We start from the raw sequence: 19,213 nt of genomic DNA, 5'->3' as shown, positions 1-19,213 counted from the left end.
CAAGACATTTTATTGGAGAGTTTCAGATGGACCTTTGTGTTCTTTTTAGTCAGCAGAAGATTTCCCCTTCATACTTTTCCATGGATGTAGTATTTGCTCAGTTCATGATTCATCCAATCACAGCAAGTCATTATAAAGCAGCAATGCAACCCCGAACCATCATTGCTATCACATATGCCTTTGGTATGGTGTTATTTATCTGAAAGTCTGTTGTAGTTTTGTGCCAGACGTGATAAGAAACCCACCTTCCAGAAAGATCCACTCTGTTGCATTTAGGGAAATGTGATCTTTTTCGTCCAAAATGACTTTGGCCTTTAAACCGTCAAACTTTAGACAGCCCTATTTTAAAGGCATCATTAAAGGTGACAAGTACTATACCATCTGTGATTTTGTTTTAAAAAAATAACAAAAAAACATGTATTTCTTAACATGAGATTTTCCCCTGCTGTAAATATACTCTAAGTTGGATTTTCTATGTTTTGACAGTATTAAATGATGCTACTCCCTTTTAAAGTGCATTACTCGTGTTGGTCAGCGATGCCAATGAATGCCGTCAACACTAGATAGCCAAATGTCAATAAAGTGCAAGTTTTACCCCACAGAAGGAGTTTACAGTGAAGCCAATTGGAAGGTCATCACAATATGTATGGAGATGGTTGACAGAAGGCCAGTTCATTAGTTAAAATGGTGAGATCGGCTGCTTATATGGTTTGGAGATGACCAACAAAAAGACATAATGTTTGAAGGCTAAATTAAAGTTTCAAGTCAGGAATGCATGAAATGAAAAAACAGAAGGTTTTTGTGGTGAAAGAGGACAGATGTGACAGAGGTGTTTTCTGGAAATGGAGAGAGATGGAGGCGACTCCTTAAGAGAGCAATCAAAGGAAGAAGTAGTAAATGTTTTTGTCAAAAGGTAGAACAATGAACAGCAGCAGATGGTGAGCTCTGACCTGAACATAATGGAGTCAGTCTGAAAGGACAGGAAGAGACTGACTGACTGAATCCACTGAACTGACTTCTTTGACATGTTCGACAAGTCACAAGAAAGACTCAATCAGTTTGGTGGTTCTTTTAAACTCATCATTGGTATGAACTTTTTTTTATTTTAAATCAATTAACACACACAAAACAAAGTCCTGTCAAATTACAGGAAGTCTTGTGTACATTTGTGAAATATTTTGTTTACGTTATGATGTGTTTAAGCCAACCAACTGCTTTGCAACTGAAAAACGTGTCTGTGGTTGTTCTGCTGTTCGGCGGCAGATGTTTCCAACCGTTTGTGAGGAACAACCAATCAAACTTCCCACTCTGGCTATTTAAACAACGAGTCCCGGCCAGCCTCTGAGGTGTCACCTGCTCAAGATCCATCCGCGAGAAAGTAAACATATTACATCTTTTTTATTATTCAAATTACTTGTATCCCAATCCGTGTGTTTTAATTACCTATCTTTATGAATCGACACGCCATTACTGTGCGTTGTCACCAGCTGCCAGTTTCAGGTTATTGACGAAGTGGAGGAAAAGTTGGGAGTCGTTACATCTGCTGGTGTATTACATAGATTTTACACTCATGAAAAGGCGTCGCCTGGTTGGCTGATCGTGTAATGACGAAAATCAAGAATCCACAAGAAACAACCTACCATCCAAACTGTATCCAAGTAAATAATATGTGTAAAAATATTCATCTGAAGTGCTAAGGTCATATGAACACATCTTGAAGGATGTACATGTTTTAAAAGTGAAAGTAGAGTAAAGCCACGATGCATAATGCCAATTAAACATATTTTATATTACTCAGTAATAAAGCCACTTATTAATTCAGAATAGAAAAACATTTGTATTATTACTGACTCATATGTACACATATAGGGCCTACTACTGAATAAAAGAAGGAATTGGTCTTAGTTTAATATATATGTTATCATCATCTATGTTTGCAATTAGACAAAACATTTTTTAAAAGTTTTTTTTAACAAAGTAATCAGTTTCCTACAATCTGTGCATAAGACTCAACAAACATGTGGAAGAAAGTGATCTAACCAGATGAGAGAAAAGCTGAATACCACAGTTAAACATGGTGGTGGTAGCATCATGCTGTGGGAATGTTTTATAACAGGGATAGGAAACCAGTTTCCATATCAGAGTTGATATTAAGATACACAGACCCTCAGGTAAAATTTCTAATAAATTAAAAATATTACTGAAAAGTTCATTTATTTCAGTAACTCAATTCAATAAGTGAAACAAATCATAGGTTAATTAAACATAAGGATGCTTTCATACCTTTATTTTTCTTAATTATGATAATCTTCTGCTTACAGTTGATGAAAATATCCACATTTGAAATAATATTACATAAAGTCATGACCTCCTGCACTTAATAATCTATGTTTACAGAAACGCCAAACAATCTAACTTGGGTCCAGGACTGTAGCCCAAAAGATGTACACCACACTTTTAAGATTTTCCTCTTTTTAAATGTGAAAAGGACAAGCAAGGCACTTTATATTAGTGAAGAATGCTAATAATGAAACAAGAGAAGTGTCCAAACTGAAAACGTTTGGTATTTTTTTCCTATGGGTGGGTGGGTTTCAAACTAAAACAACTTTAATTTCATTGTTATTAGCTAGTTATTTCGAAACTGATTTGATTACCATTTTTAATCAAACGTTGTTTTTAATAATATTTTATTTGTAACTTTTTAGGACTTTGTAACTGACTCGCTCTTTCACGTTTGGGTGTTGCCTAATGCATTATGAACCTACTAAAATACCTTAATTTCATCGCACTTCTACTAAACAACTGGATGTATTCTTTTCCATTATTACTATTTACCACGAATAAAGTCAAACATCTTTTAAGGAAGTACATTGCAAAACAATTAAACGCCCGTATACAGCAGTTATTACAGTGCAAGACTGCAGAGAGTGATGTATCTGCCGAGCATCACGTAGAACAGTGCGGTGTCTAGTTTTTTAGGCGGACGTGCTCACTGCCTTGGAACATTCTCTTCACTGTGCGTGGATGTGTGTGTATGTGTTTCGGTTAGATGTGTGTGAGAGTGTAATCTGCCTCCTCTCGTGTTGATGTCGACGCGCTGCAGGCCGACTGTGACTGGTGAATAACCGGAACAAAAAAAATAATAAAAAAAATTAATAAAAACAACAAAACACCTTCAGCCTGACCGCAGCACGCCGATCCCCTGAGTCACAACTCCGCTGGGTCCCGAACGACCATGAGCCTGCCTCGGCCGGACGAGTTCAAGCCTCCCCCGGAGTGCCCGGTCTTCGAGCCCAGCTGGGAAGAATTTCGAGATCCTTATGCTTTCATCAACAAGATCCGGCCCATCGCAGAGAGGACGGGGATCTGCAAAGTCCGGCCGCCGCCGGTGAGTGCGCCGAGTTGTTTTATTCGGTTTCTGAGGGCGCGGATGCTGAGTTAGTTCGGCTTTAGATGGACCGAGCGCTAGGATTTAAAGGGACTGTTCAACATGGCGGATACACACCGCGGTCCTCATTCTTTGTGCTGCAGCCGTTAGCTTCTTCTCATTTACCCTGTCCTAACCCAGATATACTGCTCTAGTTGAGGTGTACTAGCAGTCGTGTGTTTGTTGCGGGGTGTTAAATCCGGATTATAGTCGGAGGTCAATAAAGCCTCGGTGGTGGTCCGGTCATTGATCCTCTCTGCTGGCAGGCTAACCTTAGCTATACCTGTCATAATGAGGCTATCAGCTTTGACACCAGCAGCTATGCGGAAGCTATTCGGCTCCTGAAAGCATAACAAGAAAATACGGATGATAAAAATAAAGTGAATGACATTTGGCTTCATCTTTTACCGTGTTTGTCCTTTTAATGGCCTTAAAGCCATGAAGCTGACTTTCATAATTATTAATTTATTTAGTTGAAGAGCATCCACAGAGTGAGTCCCATCACTTTCATGGTCACTTTCTAACAAAAACCCGACCCAGAGTGTGTTTAATTTTTAATTCACACGTTAATATATACATATTTTTAACTGTTATGTAAGATGTTCTTGTTAAGTATGGATTTTTAAAAAGTGGAGGAAAAAAGTCCATCCTACTAAATCAAGTTATGACCTTTGAAGTATTGCTAAAAGCGCAATATTGCTAAACATTTTATTGATGCAGGCTATAATGATATGAGCAACCACATAATCAGCCAGGGTTCATGTATGAGCCTGTGTTGAAGGGTGTTGTCCTCCATGTTGGCTTTGTGGTAAGCTGGACTATTGAGTTGAGTCTTCCATCTGGCCATTTTGTCTGTCAGTGGGGGATGTTGGCTACAGACTTAAAGCAAAGAACTTGGGGCTCATTTTGTTACTTTGGGTGTTTTTGACACTGTATATATATATTTGTTTTTTTTAAAAAAGAAGTGTTTACATTACAAAATGATCTACAGGGTTGTGAAAAAGTATATCCTCCCATACAGACTTCTTGCGTTTTTATTGTTTTTGTCCCCCTTACGCAGATTTTAACACCAGTTGAAGATCAGCTGAGTAAATAAAACATGTGGGTTTTCAAGTTAAGGTTTCATTTAAGCTAGATGAACCATTCTGAGCCTTTGTGAAAAAAGTAATCAGTCACTAATCCAAATAATCTGGTGACAACTATGCAGAAGAACATTGCCCCATTCTTTTTTTGTGAATCGTCTTAATTTAGCCACACCGGAAAGTTTTAAAGCATGAGCAGCTTGTTTAAAACCATGGCAGAGCAGATATAATTCTGCGATTTGACTCAGCTGCTACATAACTTTAGCTGCTTTTTTGTTTAGCTATTCAGTGCTAGACTTGGCCGTGTGCTTTCAATCATTGTTCTGCTGCATAAATCAAGTCAGAGGTGAGTAGAAGACCCAAAACTTGTACTCACGTAAGAGTAGCATTTCGTTTTTGTCCAGAACAGTCTGTAATGTTATTTTACACATTATATTGTGTAAAATAAAGTGAATGTGAACGGAAGCAGCTGGAAGTCTCACTTTTCTACGTACAAGCAGATGCGAGCAAAGTGCCCAAAAACTCAAATAAGAGAACCACTACTTCCACATATTTTTACTCAAGTAAAAGTAAAAAGTAGCATTCAAGAAAATATTCAGCTAAGAGTAAGAAAGTATTTAGTAAAATAAAATTAGCATTTCAAATGTAATGTGTACTTAAGGTGACCTTGAGTGTTGAGTGTACAAATAAAATGTGCTATTATTATTATTATTATTATTATTATTATTATTATTATTATTATTATTATTATTATTATTATTATTATTATTAACTGATCATAGCATTTGATTTAATACTTTAATTATGTAATCAGACAGAAAAAATCTAGTTATGTGTAAACTCTGATATTTTAAAGCCTAAAACAAAAAAAAATATAGATAACTATTACAAATAAACATGTTCAAGCTGAATAAACACTTTTACAAATAAATATATTTCAGTATAAAACTTACAAACTAATACTTACAGTATGTAATGCATATTTATGTTCAAACAAGGTAAAAATACTTCCAGTTTTCACTTGACCTCCAAATAATATTTGGATAACAAAGCTTGTGTACAAACAGGAGGTCTCACTTTAACATAAAGAGTAGGCCTGCATCTGGTGCATTTTTAGTTAGAATATGTATATTCTTCATTCAGTGAAGTTACTGTCACTGGGTAGAGTATCCTGAGATTTTACTCAAGTAACTATATTTATTCTTCATAATAATATTACTAAAGTAAAAGTAAAAAGTACGTAAAACGACTCCTAAAAGTAAATTTTTTTCAAGTACCTCCGCTTAAGGTGAGTAAGGTTTTCCTATAGCAAGTCATTACACTTAATCGTCCCAGAGCATTACACTACTACCACCATACATGACTGTCTGAAGGTTTTTCTGAAATATTGTTAGTTTTATTCCAGATTTAATGGGATGCAAACCTTCGAGAAAGTTTCACTTTTGTCTCATCAGTCCACTAAAATTATTCCCTGGACTCCAGCAGTCTCTCTCTATCTTATTGTTAAATACCATACCATACCATACCAACTTTATTTATAAAGCACTTTAAAACAACCACAGCTGATACAAAGTGCTGTACATCAAAACACAACATAACAATAAAAAAAACATAAAATAAAAACTTACAGTTTAAAAACAAAAACAAAAAAAAAAAAAAACATACAATTTAAAACTAGATCCCGCTAGAGTTAAAAGCCAAATAAAATAGATGGGTTTTAAGACGAGCTTTAAAAGTGGACAGTGAAGGGGCCTCCCTGACCTGCAAAGGCAAGTTGGCAAGGCAAGGCAAAGGCAAAATCATGAACTCTGACCTTTACTGAGGCAGGTGAGGCCTGCACTGTTTTTTTAGATGTAGTTTGGCATTCTTTTGCGACTTCCTGGTTGAGTCGATGATTGCTCTCGGAGCAGTTTTTATAGACTGGCTACCTCTGGAAGGGTTTCATGTTTCCTTTATTTGTCGATAATGACTCTCACTGAGAATCACTGGAGCTCCAAAACCTTAGAAACGACTTTTTGACCTTCCCCAGACAGTCATCTGCTCTTAAATCTGTTTAGATTGGGGCATGCTTCTTGACGGCTTTTAGCCTACTTCATGTTTCTAGACAGGTTCTATTAACTAATTTCCTAAATGTACACATGTAATTCTAATCAGGCTTGCTTGATTCATAAAGCTTTAGTCATTTTAATTAATAAAATTCTATTTTAAAAACTGCATTTTGTATTTATTCAGGTTATGTTTGTTTAATGGTCTGGACAAATTGGCAGAAATAAACTGTGTTAGGCGATTAGTACTGTTTATGTTCTCTATCAGCTGAAATAACCAATAAACTATCAATGTTTTAGTTTATACGATTATTTAAATCCAAAAAAAGCCTAGAGTTAGAGTTTAGCGTAGCATTCCTTTAAGTTTGCAATTCAGAGCAAATTCAAAAGTTGCTTCTTTCTTAATAGCATAAAAAATATTTAAGCAATAGTTTTGTTTGTTTACGCCTTGGGCTGGGTGTAAAGATGAAAGGGTGAATCCCGTCTGCAGGCTGCCAGCTATCATGACCTCCATGTTTCTTTATGTGTCATTGTTGCTCTTCAGGACTGGCAGCCACCATTTGCCTGCGATGTTGACAAGCTTCACTTTGTCCCTCGCATCCAGCGGCTCAATGAGCTGGAGGTGAGTTTTGTTTTTCAGATTATGTCAGATGTGATTTTACTATTATCGGTCTCTGCATCTTTTTGTTTTTTATTTATTTGTTTATTTTTAGATTTTAGGTACTTTAAAAATGTTTTTTAGCATAAAGTAACATTTTTTGGTAAGAGGATAATGCTTTTTCTATTAAAAAAAGATACTTTAGGTCATCATACTGTGATTTTGGAGGAAATAAATATAGATTTTTTGTTTATTTTTGTTTGTCTATAGGCACAGACGAGGGTCAAGCTCAATTTTTTGGACCAGATTGCCAAATTTTGGGATTTGCAGGGATGTACCCTGAAGATCCCTCATGTGGAGAGGAAGATCTTGGACTTATATAAGCTAAACAAGGTGGTTTATTCCACCTCTCGTTATTCACAAACAGATACAGTATATCTCATAGAGTTCAGAAACAGACACCACTGACATGACTCTGTGCCGTTTCAGCTCGTTGCAGATGAGGGGGGATTTGACATCGTCTGCCAGGACAGGCGGTGGACCAAGATCGCAGTTCAAATGGGCTTCTCTCCCGGCAAAGCCGTCGGTTCACACCTGCGAGGGCATTACGAAAGAATCCTCTATCCTTACAATCTGTTTCAGAGCGGAGCTAACCTGCTGGTGAGTTGCACGCATGTATCGGCATGACAGCAATCTGCAGTCATCATCTGAAATGATGCTGTTTGTGAAAAATGTGTAAAAAAAAAACAAACGAAACGAGCAGAATCCAAACCGCTGTGCAAAAGATTTCTGTGTGATTTGCTTTGGAGAAAAATATACAGTATGATATCGTTTCTTTAAGATAATTTTGAATTCTGCATTTCTAAGTTTTTGGTTTGTTACTAAAAGTGTGGATATTTAGTCAAGTAGGCTCCAACTGCAGAGGTCTACCATTCACCTAACTTCGCATGTCCCTGCACTCTCACTGTGACTCTCAGATAAATTTAAGAAGTCATATTTAATTTAATTTTAAACCGAAAATGCAGTTTTTAAACTCTGGTCTGATTTATGTGCAGGGTGCTTGAAAATGCTTGAATTTCAATTGATTTTTTCAAGGTTTTTAAAGTGCTTGATTGCTGTATAAATCCTTAAAAGTGCTTCATATTCGAACTGCACTGTTTTGTACTAAAGTGTAATCTTACGTTTGATTAAAAGTCTAAATTTGGAAAACATTACTTACAGTTGAAACCAGATATTTTTCTACATGTAATATGAAAGTCTGAAGTTAAATCAGACTAAGCTTCTCTTGTTTTTAGGTCAGTTAAAATCACCAAAAGTATTTAATGTGATATAAAATTTTGTTGTATTTTACCTTTACTTTACCCCTGATCTAGAACAACTGAAACAGTTTATTTGTTTTATTTTACTCCAAAATCTTTCATTAGAAATGTTAGAAAACTGGAATTTTTTTTAGAAATGCTTGAATTTTACTTTGGGAAAAGTTTACAAACCCTTAATTTTGTCGCAATAAATCAATTAATTACATGATAAATTAAGACAAAGTCAATCACTTCCATTTACGTAAGTTAGTGCTTTTCTCTTTCTACCAAAAACTGGATGATGAAAGTCTTCAGTCTGGTGTTTTGGTCTCAACTAGCCATTTTTTTGAAGGACAGTTTTGTTTACAGAGACTTCATAGTTAATTTTATTTGTTGTTTCTGTTGTTTCATTCATTTATTTTGGATATTGAAAGTGTTTTCCACTTCTAGTGTTAAATCTCCTGTTGTAAAATCAGTTTAATCTGATTTAATGTCTGTCTTTTTAATCATCCTATCTAAAAATCTGCTTCCTACCGTAATTTGTCCAGCATTTTATGTATCAACGTTATACTACATATAAAGAGAATGTGTGGCGTAAATCTAATGTGACAGAAATCAATGTGCTTTTTTTCTTCTCTGTATAAATATAATTAGTTCAGGGTGCAGGAACTAGTACACTCTGCCGCTGGAGCCTCTTGTTATAGTTTAGTGTCTTGTCATGACTTTAACTGCATTTGCACCGTAAAAAACAAAGAGAGCTTCTGTGATATTTGACTTAAATTGGTTCCGTGTGGCCGCTTGGACAGGTCACTCTAAAATGTTTTATTACCAAAGCTCTCTTTTGCCTCAGGCACAAGAACCAGCTTCCAAACTGATGCGTTTGGAGGCTGATCCTGACCTTGAAAAGGTACGTTTGAGTGACAATTACAAAGCTGCTAAAGCTTGAAATGCATGTCCTGTGTGGGTGGCCGTTGTGCCATACTTCCAGCTTGACTCGGCTGTATTTGTTCTCAAGCTACCTCAGTGTTACCACGTGCATCCAGCAGCCGCTGTGGTTTTGTTTCTGTGCCAGGTAGAAACAAGGTCAGAAGTTAAAACTTTGTGGAGTTCTTGACTCTTAGAAAGACAGGAGGAGGAGTTTTACTGTTTGAAAGCACAAAAAGACTCTGAAATATCAGTTAATATAAAATCCATTCATCTCTCCACCTGTTGTCTGAACCCGCAGAGGAGCTGGTGCACGTAATATATAATGACTAGCAAAAGTATTCACCCCTGTTGAACTTCTCATGTTTCAGTCGCAAACTTCAGTGTGTTTTAACTACATTTAATGTAGCGATGGGACTTGATTTAAATTTTTAGTTAATTGCATTTTAATCGAAATACAGCTCTGGAAAAATTAAGAGACTACCTAAACTGATCAGTTTCTCTTTATAGGTATATATTTGAGTAAAATGAACATTGATCTTTTATTCTATGAACTACTGACAACATGTCAGTAGTTCAACATGTTATGTTATGGTTTTATATCAATAAAATCATAACATAATACATGTTATGGTGAAAATAACAAAAAAGACACAGTGCTTTCAGACCTCAAATAATGCAAAGAAAACAAGTTGATATTCATTTAGAAACAACAATACTAATGTTTTAACTCAGGAAGAGTTCAGAAATCAATGTTTGGTGGAAAAACCAGGAGGTTTTTGATGGGGTTCAGTGCTGTGGGCTCTTCCTTTTTTCCAGAGCTGTATATCGACAAAATTAACATTTTAAATAAAAAAAACCTTTTGTCTGCTAAATTATTGAGTAAATACACATGTGGGATCAACAATAAAATATATTTGCTGATCTTTATCTGTTATTTAGCTTATTCAACCATCAGATTGGTGCTTTCAAGAGTTTCTGGAATCCCTGATCGTTCATACAGAGCAAAAATACTAAATCTTACCAAGTATTTTTGTCTAGTTTCTTGTACAAATATCTTCGTTTTGTTTTATTTCAAATGTTCTAACTTACAAGTAACTTTTCAGAAAGATGTAGGAGCTTGTTTTAAATCACTAATTCCTTAATATTAATGACGAAGTATTAGTTCCATTGGCAGATTATTTCATTTATAACAAGACATTGTCCCATGTTGTAAGTGAAATAATTAGCCAATAAAACAAGTACTTCTTCATCAATATTAAGAAATTATTTACTTAAAACAAACTCCTATATTTTGCTGAAAAGTTACATTTATAAGTTAGTTTCTCTTATTTCAGGTTTACTAAGATATTTGCACCAGAAACTAGACCAAAAATACTTGGTTAGATTTTGTGTTTTTGCAGTTTGTAACATAATACTTATATAATTATTACTTAAAATATATTGAACTCTGAAGTTGTGAAGTCACAAAATGTGAAAAAGTTTAAGCTGTGTGAATCTTTAGTTTTTCTGCTATTTTATTTTTTTAATTTCCAGAAGTTAATATCTCATCTTGTTTGGCTGAACGTTGTTTGAACTATTTGTCCTCCATTGTTACTTATTAAACCTGAAAAGTTAAACACCAGGTGAACCAGGCCTCAGCACAAGCCTGAAATTATTTTATATTTGACATATTTGTCTTGTTTGAGGTGCCAAACGCTCATTAACCACATCCTTCTTTTGGCCTTATTGTCTTCTGGCTTCACAGCCAGAAGACATTCCCCTAACATTACAACTTTTTTCTGGTAATATTGATCCTTTATTCCCGAATAATTTAGACTTTTTTGCCGTATGATTTTATTTTTATAATTTTTGACTTTGTTCTCATAGTTGTAAGAAAAATTGTACTGTGTATATAATATATTATGGTAGAGTTGACATGAATTCAAGGGTCAAATAAACAGAAGCTGTCAAACAAGATGGCCGTCCTCTGAACTATGGAAACCCCAGGAGTCCATTGGTGGAAAAAAAATCCAGTATATGAAGATTTTCCCAAAATTAAATCTTCATAAACTAAAAATATAAAATTGATTTATCCTATCACAAGTACCTTCACCAATTGACTTTTTAAGTATCACAATGTAAAATCATACCATTTACTGCAAAAACACAAAATCTTAAATAATTTTGGTTTAGTTTCTAGTTAAAATATCTTAGAACACTTGAATTAAAAATATGAGTATTTTTATGAGTAGATTTTAAGCAAGATATATGATTTTGTTTTAAGCTAATAATTTCTTAATATTGATGATAGAAGTACTAGTTTCACTGACAGATTATTTCTATAATTTTTTTGTTTTATTTTTTCCCCCTCCCCTCCAGGTGGTCTTTTTGTGGGCTCTAGTGTCCCTTATATGAAAGTAGGCTGACAGGAAAGGAGGTAGGAGGGGGGAAAACATGCAGCAAATATCGCCGGGTCCGGGAATTGAACCCGCGACGGCCGCATCGAGGACTCAAGGCCTCCAAACGTGGGTTGCGCTAACCACTACGCCACCACAGCACGCCAGATTATTTCTATTATAACAAGACAATTTCCCATGTTATAAATGAAGTAATCTTCCAGTGGAACCAGTACTTTTCCATCAATATTAAGGAATTTTTTTCACTTAAAACAAGCTCTTATTTCTTGCTGAAAAGTTACTTGTAAATTAGTTTTGTCTTATTTCAAGTGTACTGAGATATTTGAAGTAGAAACTGGACCAAAGCTTCTTGGTAAGATTTTATGTTTTTGCAGTGCATAGACTCATATTAGCAATATCCTCCCAGTATCTTCTGACTTGTATCTCGTTCTGTCCATATTTATAACTTCCTCATGTCTGTATTTGCAGGTATTTCCTGTCAAACATGCAAATCCCTGCTCATAGCCAGCAGGTTTGGGTTTTAAACCGACTTTGTTTCCCTCAGTGTGTCCAGAAACCCGACCAGTCAGTGGAGAAGATGAGCGGCGAAGAGCCCAAGCTGCAGGAGCTGATTCAGAGAGCGCCGGCCCCCCCGCCTGATGTTTGCCCAAGCGCTCGCCGAGCCAAGCGCATGAAGATCGAGGTGAGAGTCGCTGCGGCTTCACTTTTCACCGCGGGTTCCAAGAATAGCTTCACAGTGTTTTTTACTGTTTGAGGTTGCCTCTAGTTTCACTTCTTGTTCTGTGCTGGTGCAGACTACCTGTGTGAAGACTGAGCCAGGTGAGATGGGGGATAGCAAGCCCAATCTGAGGAGGAGGATGGGCTCTATTGTCGTAAAGCAAGAACCAGGTCAGACTCTTCATCTCAGACAGCAAAAAGTAAAGCATGTAACTGATTTAAAGCTGCAGTATGTAACATTTATATAAGAAAATATGTACTTTACATGTTTGTTAAGACTGTCACTATGTTGTGAGACAGATGAGCTCCTCTGCCTGCTCCCAGTGCTCCCAGTGCTCCCAGTGCAATCTAGAAACAACCAATTAGAGCTAGCATAGCCTGTCAGATAAACAGTTTACCTGTAACTGTAAGTTGTTTCTCCACCATTAGCACAATTAGCAGCAACTACATGAGTATGATTTACAGCGCTAAGACCCTCCTCTTTGCTCTGATTGGTTGTTTTTGGTCGGGAGCGGAGCATTTCTTCAGACGGCAATAGTAGCTCAGGGAGGAGGTCGATCTTTTCACAGACTATCTGTCTCATGTTAAACTGTTACGACATGGTGACAGTTTTAACAAATATGTAAAAAACAACAACAACATTTTATACAAAAATTACCTAAAGTCATATTCAATAAATATGATTATTTAATACTTAGTTTTTTCCAGTAACTCCAGAAACACATAATATAGATAAATTACATAAAGCTTTATCTCTGTTATTTATGATGATTTTCTGCTTCCAGCTAATGAAACTTCAACATTTAAGATTAGAATGTCATAAAAATAAAAAAGTAAATACATAAACTTATTGAAAAGTGTTTAATACTTGCTTAAAGGTTGTTATTTTCAAAGCGTTCCATTAATCTGACAATCAAGCCACATCAGAAACAATATTCTGATTTATTAGCAGGTGCTTGAAATCCTTGCAAAGGTGTTGTCAAGGTTTGGAAAGTGCTTGATTTATCTATAAAGTCCTTGAAACTGCGGAGTTTTGTAATATAATGCGATCAAACATTTGATTAAAAGCCTAAATTTGGAAAACCTCACTCACAGTTCAAGACAAATATTTTCATACACCGAATAAAAAGACTGACACATTTTTTTTTCACTCTCTGAAGTTAAATCTGATTAAACTTCTCATTTTTTTAGGTCAGCTATAATATCCAAAATTATTTCTGTTTGCTAAATTCCAGAAAACTTAGAGAGAACGTTTAAAAAAAAAAATCGTAACGATTTTTCTACATTGTGTTTAAGCATTTAATTTGAGCAGCCAGATTCTTTATCTTAACACTTTTTGTAAATATTATTTCAGTGTAATAAACATTTTTTTTATTCCTAATTATATTTTAATTTATATTATCCCTGCTGCAGAATGTAGAATGTTATGACCAGGTAATATCTGGCAGGTATTATTAATAACAATAATAAATGTTACATAATAGTGAATTTAAACTGTCTTATTTAGCTCATTTGTATTGCTTTTATCTCCATGGTTTGGTGCTGGAAAAGTTTGAAAACTTACCTTGAAAAGTGCTTGAATTTTATTGTGGGAAAAGTGTACGAACCCAGGACTAAATATGATAATATTTTACAAGAACATTCAGAAATGACTGACAGGGAGCTTCTACTTCCCAAAATGTAACAGGATCAGTATAATTTACTATGAAATAGACATACAAACTAAGAAAGTATAGCTAAAGAACATTTTATCAGATTTTAAGTTACAGTTTGCAAATAAGGAACTAAAGTGAATTTATATCTAAAATATGAAAGCTGCTCTTTGTAACGTTGAGTTTTCTTACTGACTTGCAGAAAAACCGATTCCCATTCTAGTGAAACAGGAACCAGTCGAGTTTAAGGAACCAATAATCGAAGCAGACAAATTCAAGTCCCGCTACAAGAAGATGATTCCTCTCATTCCTCCGAGTCCAGTAAGTAGAAACATCCTCAGCCTTGAGAAGTTCAATAGCTGAATAATTGATGATGATGAAAGCTTCAGTTGAACGTCAGATACCAGCGTTCATCAGCCGCCTCATGAAGGAAACGTTCACTATTATTCCTCTAGAGATATACACAGTCTGTCATAGTTTCCAAAGCTCAGAGGTTCAACAGCTCTGGTTTGGAAATGGAAATGTCACAATTAAAATGATGGATAAAAAGCCAATCATCATTGTACCATTATTAAATGGGAACTATTGTGGAAAATTCCCTTTTTGGACGTTTTTGTACTTTTATTCGGGTCTTTGTTCCTTCTAGAAACAGTCAAAAAATGTCCTTTTGGTTTCTGAAAAACCAGCCGTTTCAAAAACCTCCCAGTCACAGTCAGTGGGTGCTGAGCTCCGCCCACTTCATTATTAGAAGACAACCATGTTTGGTTAGCTGGTTTTACCCCCATATGGGGAAAAAACATGTTTTGTAGTTTATTTATCGTTCAGAAACAGCTACTGCTGCTTCCTTTATGGTTCTACTTCTCTGATCCTGCCAGGAAAAGTCCAGAAATTTTCAGAATTTAAGTATTTTCCAGAATCAGTTACTACTGACTATGGAACCAAACTCTAAAGCATCCATCCGTCCGTCCGTTCGTTTATTTATGTGAACTTTGAACATATGATGAATTACATGCAGATCTCTTAAAAACATCTAATTGTGCAGCTGATCTGCTCAGTTGTTGAAGATAATTTCCATTTAAAAACAAAGTGAGACGTTTCAAACCTTCTGGCTTTAAGCTGCTGTGGATCTGAATGGACCAAAGTAAACTCTGTAATGTCTCATCTCTGAAAAGCCTGCTTAAAGTTCAGCAGACGTTTCATTTTTTTTTTGTTTTTTTGTTTTGTTTTCAGTTGATATATCTGCCTTTGTCTCCCAGGTGGATCTGGTAGTGTGTCTGGTGTGTGGGAGTGGCGGCGACGAGGAACGGCTGCTGCTGTGTGACGGCTGTGACGACAGCTACCACACCTTCTGTCTGATCCCCCCGCTGCACGACGTCCCCAAAGGAGACTGGAGGTGCCCCAAGTGTCTGGCTCAGGTGACACAAACAGCACATGATGTCAATACACTGTTTATATAGAACTGAAACAAAGTGGAAATAGAAGATAAAGTTACTTTATTATATAGCAACATGTTTATATGTTAGGAGGCAAAAGTAATAAAGAACCAACTGATGTATTTAAAGAAAGATATTTGATTAAAAAAATGCAGGTTTTAGCTGTTTTTCAGATATTTTTGATGGAATAATGTCACTAAATATCCTCGAAAGAATGACTCCAAAACAACCAGTAATACTTATTTAGAAATTTTTGGGAACCTGTGTGTATTTTTCAGAATCAGTCGTAGTTTATTGTTCACTATTTTGAGCCAAAGAAGAATTTTGACATTGACTTCAAGCGCTCACAGCGTACAAACATTAGGTTTTAGGTTTGATTTTTTTATAGCATTTTTGACAAATGTCAACCTCCCATAAAAAAAAAATGTGTTCATTCACTTTATTACACTTTATTGTTATTTGTTTTTAAACCTAAAAATTCTTTAAACTTAAGAACACATTTTCTATAAGAGATTTTTTTTTCAAAAGATCATGTAACATTTGCAGCCCTCAACAAGTGATTGCACAGTTTTGTTATAAAGTCCATTGTTTGAATAGCCTAAATTTTGAAAGTGTTACAGTTGAAAGCTAACATTTTCATATATTTAATTTAAAAAAAAATTTTTTCCTCTCACTGTCTGAAGTGAAATCAGACTAAGTTTATTTTGTTTTAGGTCAGTTAGAATGACTAAAATTCATTTATGAGGCATAAAATTTTGTTACATTGTACCTGCTGTAGCATGTCAGATATTATCACAAGACATGATTAATAACAGTGTAATCCAAAAGTGTAATGCTGGAAAATTCTCAAAACTTACCTTGAAAATGTTTGAAAAGTTCTTGAATTTTACTGAGGAAAAAGTGAACAAACATTGATTCAGACTTAGTTTCACTGTAAAACAAAATCTTACCAAGTATTTTTGGTCTAGTTTCTCATGCAAATATCTTATTTCACTTGAAATAAGACACAATAACTTTCAAGTAACTTTCCAGCAATATATAGGAACTTGTTTTAAGTTAATGATTCCCAAGTATTGATAAAAAGTATTGAAAGAATCAAATGATTATTCCACTTACAACAAGACAACCAGTACCTTTTCTTCAATGTTAAGAAATTATTGACTTAAAACAAAGTCCTATATCTTCCTGAAAAGTTACATGTATGGCACTTTTGTCTTATTTCAGGTGTAATAAAACATATGCAATAGAAACTAGACCAAAAGTACTTGGTGACATTTTGTGTTTTTGCAGCTTGGAGTTTCCATCTTATTCTGAGAGGCATTAAAAGCTTAAAGTTTTTATATTGCTGTGTTACATATTTAGGATGTAAACATAAAACCGGTATTTAATTGCACCTGCAGGAATGCAGCAAACCTCACGAGGCGTTCGGGTTTGAACAGGCACACAGGGACTATTCTCTGCGTGCGTTCGGCCAAATGGCAGATGCATTCAAATCTGACTACTTCAACATGCCGGTTCATGTAAGTCTTGTATTTTCCTATGTAAACATCCTCATCTGTGTTGCTTTAAGCCTTTTTAAATTCAGATTTCATCCCTCTGGTGCTGGTGACAGATGGTACCCATGGAGCTGGTGGAGAAAGAGTTCTGGCGCCTGGTTGGAGCCATCGAGGAGGACGTTACCGTGGAGTATGGAGCTGATATCGCCTCCAAGGAGTTTGGAAGCGGATTCCCCATCCCAAATGGAAAATTTAAGGTTTCCCCAGCAGATGAGGTATTCTCTTTATGTCAGAGGAATTGTGAGCAGTTTTGATTGCATTTCTCTGCTTTAATCCAATTTATTACGAAGAGGTGGACTTATTACAATATCACATTTGTTGTGTTTTTCGTCTTCTGCAGAAATACCTCAAATGTGGCTGGAATCTGAACAATCTGGCGATGATGAACCCATCGGTTCTGACTCATGTGACTGCTGACATCTGCGGGATGACGCTGCCCTGGCTTTATGTTGGCATGTGCTTCTCCTCGTTCTGCTGGCACATTGAGGATCACTGGAGCTACTCCATCAACTACCTGCACTGGTACAAATACAAAGATACACTGCAAAAACACAAATACAGTTTGACAAAGGAAACTCAGAATTTTGCTGAAAACACAAATGTTGTTAAGACAAATTATTGAATAGTTGATTTTTTTCGGGAGTCAAATATCTGAAAATACCCCAAACTTAACATTATACCAAGTAGTAGTAGTAGTAGTAGTAGTAATAATAATAATAATAATAATAATAATAATAATAATAATAATAATAATAATAATAATAATAATACAAATAAATAATAATAACAATTCATAATAATAACCCTTTATTAACCAGATAAAAAACATATTGAGATCTACAATCTCTTTTTTAAGAAGGACCTGTTAGCACTGTTTACAAGTATCAATAAAAAGAAATAAAATTTCAATCCTAACTTTACTGGACAGAAGATGAGCACATTCCTGACACACTGCAAATACACAAAATGTCACTAAATATTTTTTCGTCTAAATTATGATTAGTATACTTGACATAAAACAAAACTAAAGTACAAGTAACTTTTGAGCAAGAAGTAAGAGGTTTTTTAAAGTCAATAATTCCTTCATTTTGATGAAAAATGTCCTATTTCACTTATAACGAGACCTTTCCCCATGTTATAATTTAAATAATCTGTCAGTAGAACTGGTATTTTTTATCAATATTAAGGAATTATTGACTCAAAATGTGCTGAAAAGTTACTTGTAAGTTAGTTTTTTATTTACTTTTGAGGTGTACTAAGATAGATGCACAAGAAATTAGACAAAAATACTAAAATTTTGGGTCTTTGTAGTGTAATCATTTAATTCAAGTGTGTAGAACATGGGACACACACTGCAAAAAACCACCAAATCAAGAATTATTTTTGTCTAGTTTCTAGTGCAAATATGTTAGTACACTTGAAATAAGACAAACAAACAAGTAACTAAAAAAGTACAAGTTCCACTGGCAGATTATTTCAGTTATAACATGGGAAAATGTTATGTTATAAGTGAAATAATCTGCCAGTGAAACTAGAACTGGGTTGCTAGGTGACGGGCTGTATTTATCTGGGGTTGCTAGGAAACGGTGCAGTGCCTGGCCCTTGTTCATGAAATAAGTTTTTAAAAAACCTACCAGTGGAACTAAAACTCTTTCACTAATATTAAGAGATTATTTACTCAAATCAACTCCTATATCTTGCTGAACAGGAGTTAATAATTATTTTATTTTGATTTAAAAAAAGTACTAAGTTCATTGGGAGATTATTTCACTTATAACATGGGAAAATGTTATGTTATAAGTGAAATAATCTGCCAGTGAAACTAGAACTGGGTTGCTAGGTGACGGGCTGTATTTATCTTGGGTTGCTAGGAAACGGTGCAGTGCCTGGCCCTTGTTCATGAAATAAGTTTTTAAAAAACCTACCAGTGGAACTAAAACTCTTTCACTAATATTAAGAGATTATTTACTCAAATCAACTCCTATAGCTTGCTGAACAGGAGTTAATAATTATTTTATTTTGATTTAAAAAAAAGTACTAAGTTCATTGGGAGATTATTTCACTTATAACATGGGAAAATGT

The 19,213-nt window shown here is 35.1% G+C and overlaps 1 protein-coding gene across 2 annotated transcripts in view; it reads left to right on the top strand.

Moving 5' to 3' along the window:
* Window positions 1-2,878: 2,878 nt before the first annotated feature.
* The window catches only part of LOC102217839 (lysine-specific demethylase 5B-B-like), a 31,876-nt gene continuing 15,541 nt past the window's right edge, over window positions 2,879-19,213 (top strand). Inside the window, exons 1-12 of one of the 2 annotated variants that reach the window (XM_023343714.1) lie at window positions 2,880-3,388; window positions 7,099-7,176; window positions 7,423-7,545; window positions 7,642-7,812; window positions 9,301-9,357; window positions 12,318-12,455; window positions 12,568-12,661; window positions 14,345-14,463; window positions 15,399-15,557; window positions 16,976-17,095; window positions 17,188-17,346; window positions 17,472-17,653. In XM_023343714.1, coding sequence (XP_023199482.1) covers window positions 3,236-3,388; window positions 7,099-7,176; window positions 7,423-7,545; window positions 7,642-7,812; window positions 9,301-9,357; window positions 12,318-12,455; window positions 12,568-12,661; window positions 14,345-14,463; window positions 15,399-15,557; window positions 16,976-17,095; window positions 17,188-17,346; window positions 17,472-17,653 — 1,553 coding nt within the window. In that variant the 5' untranslated portion in view covers window positions 2,880-3,235. Of the gene's footprint in view, window positions 3,389-7,098; window positions 7,177-7,422; window positions 7,546-7,641; window positions 7,813-9,300; window positions 9,358-12,317; window positions 12,456-12,567; window positions 12,662-14,344; window positions 14,464-15,398; window positions 15,558-16,975; window positions 17,096-17,187; window positions 17,347-17,471; window positions 17,654-19,213 lie in introns of both variants that reach the window. The other variant, XM_023343777.1, reaches the window with a different exon arrangement.

Source organism: Xiphophorus maculatus, chromosome 1, assembly GCF_002775205.1.
Source record: "Xiphophorus maculatus strain JP 163 A chromosome 1, X_maculatus-5.0-male, whole genome shotgun sequence".
In the NCBI taxonomy this organism is placed as follows: domain Eukaryota; kingdom Metazoa; phylum Chordata; class Actinopteri; order Cyprinodontiformes; family Poeciliidae; genus Xiphophorus; species Xiphophorus maculatus.
This window is presented reverse-complemented; position numbering and strand designations above follow the sequence as displayed.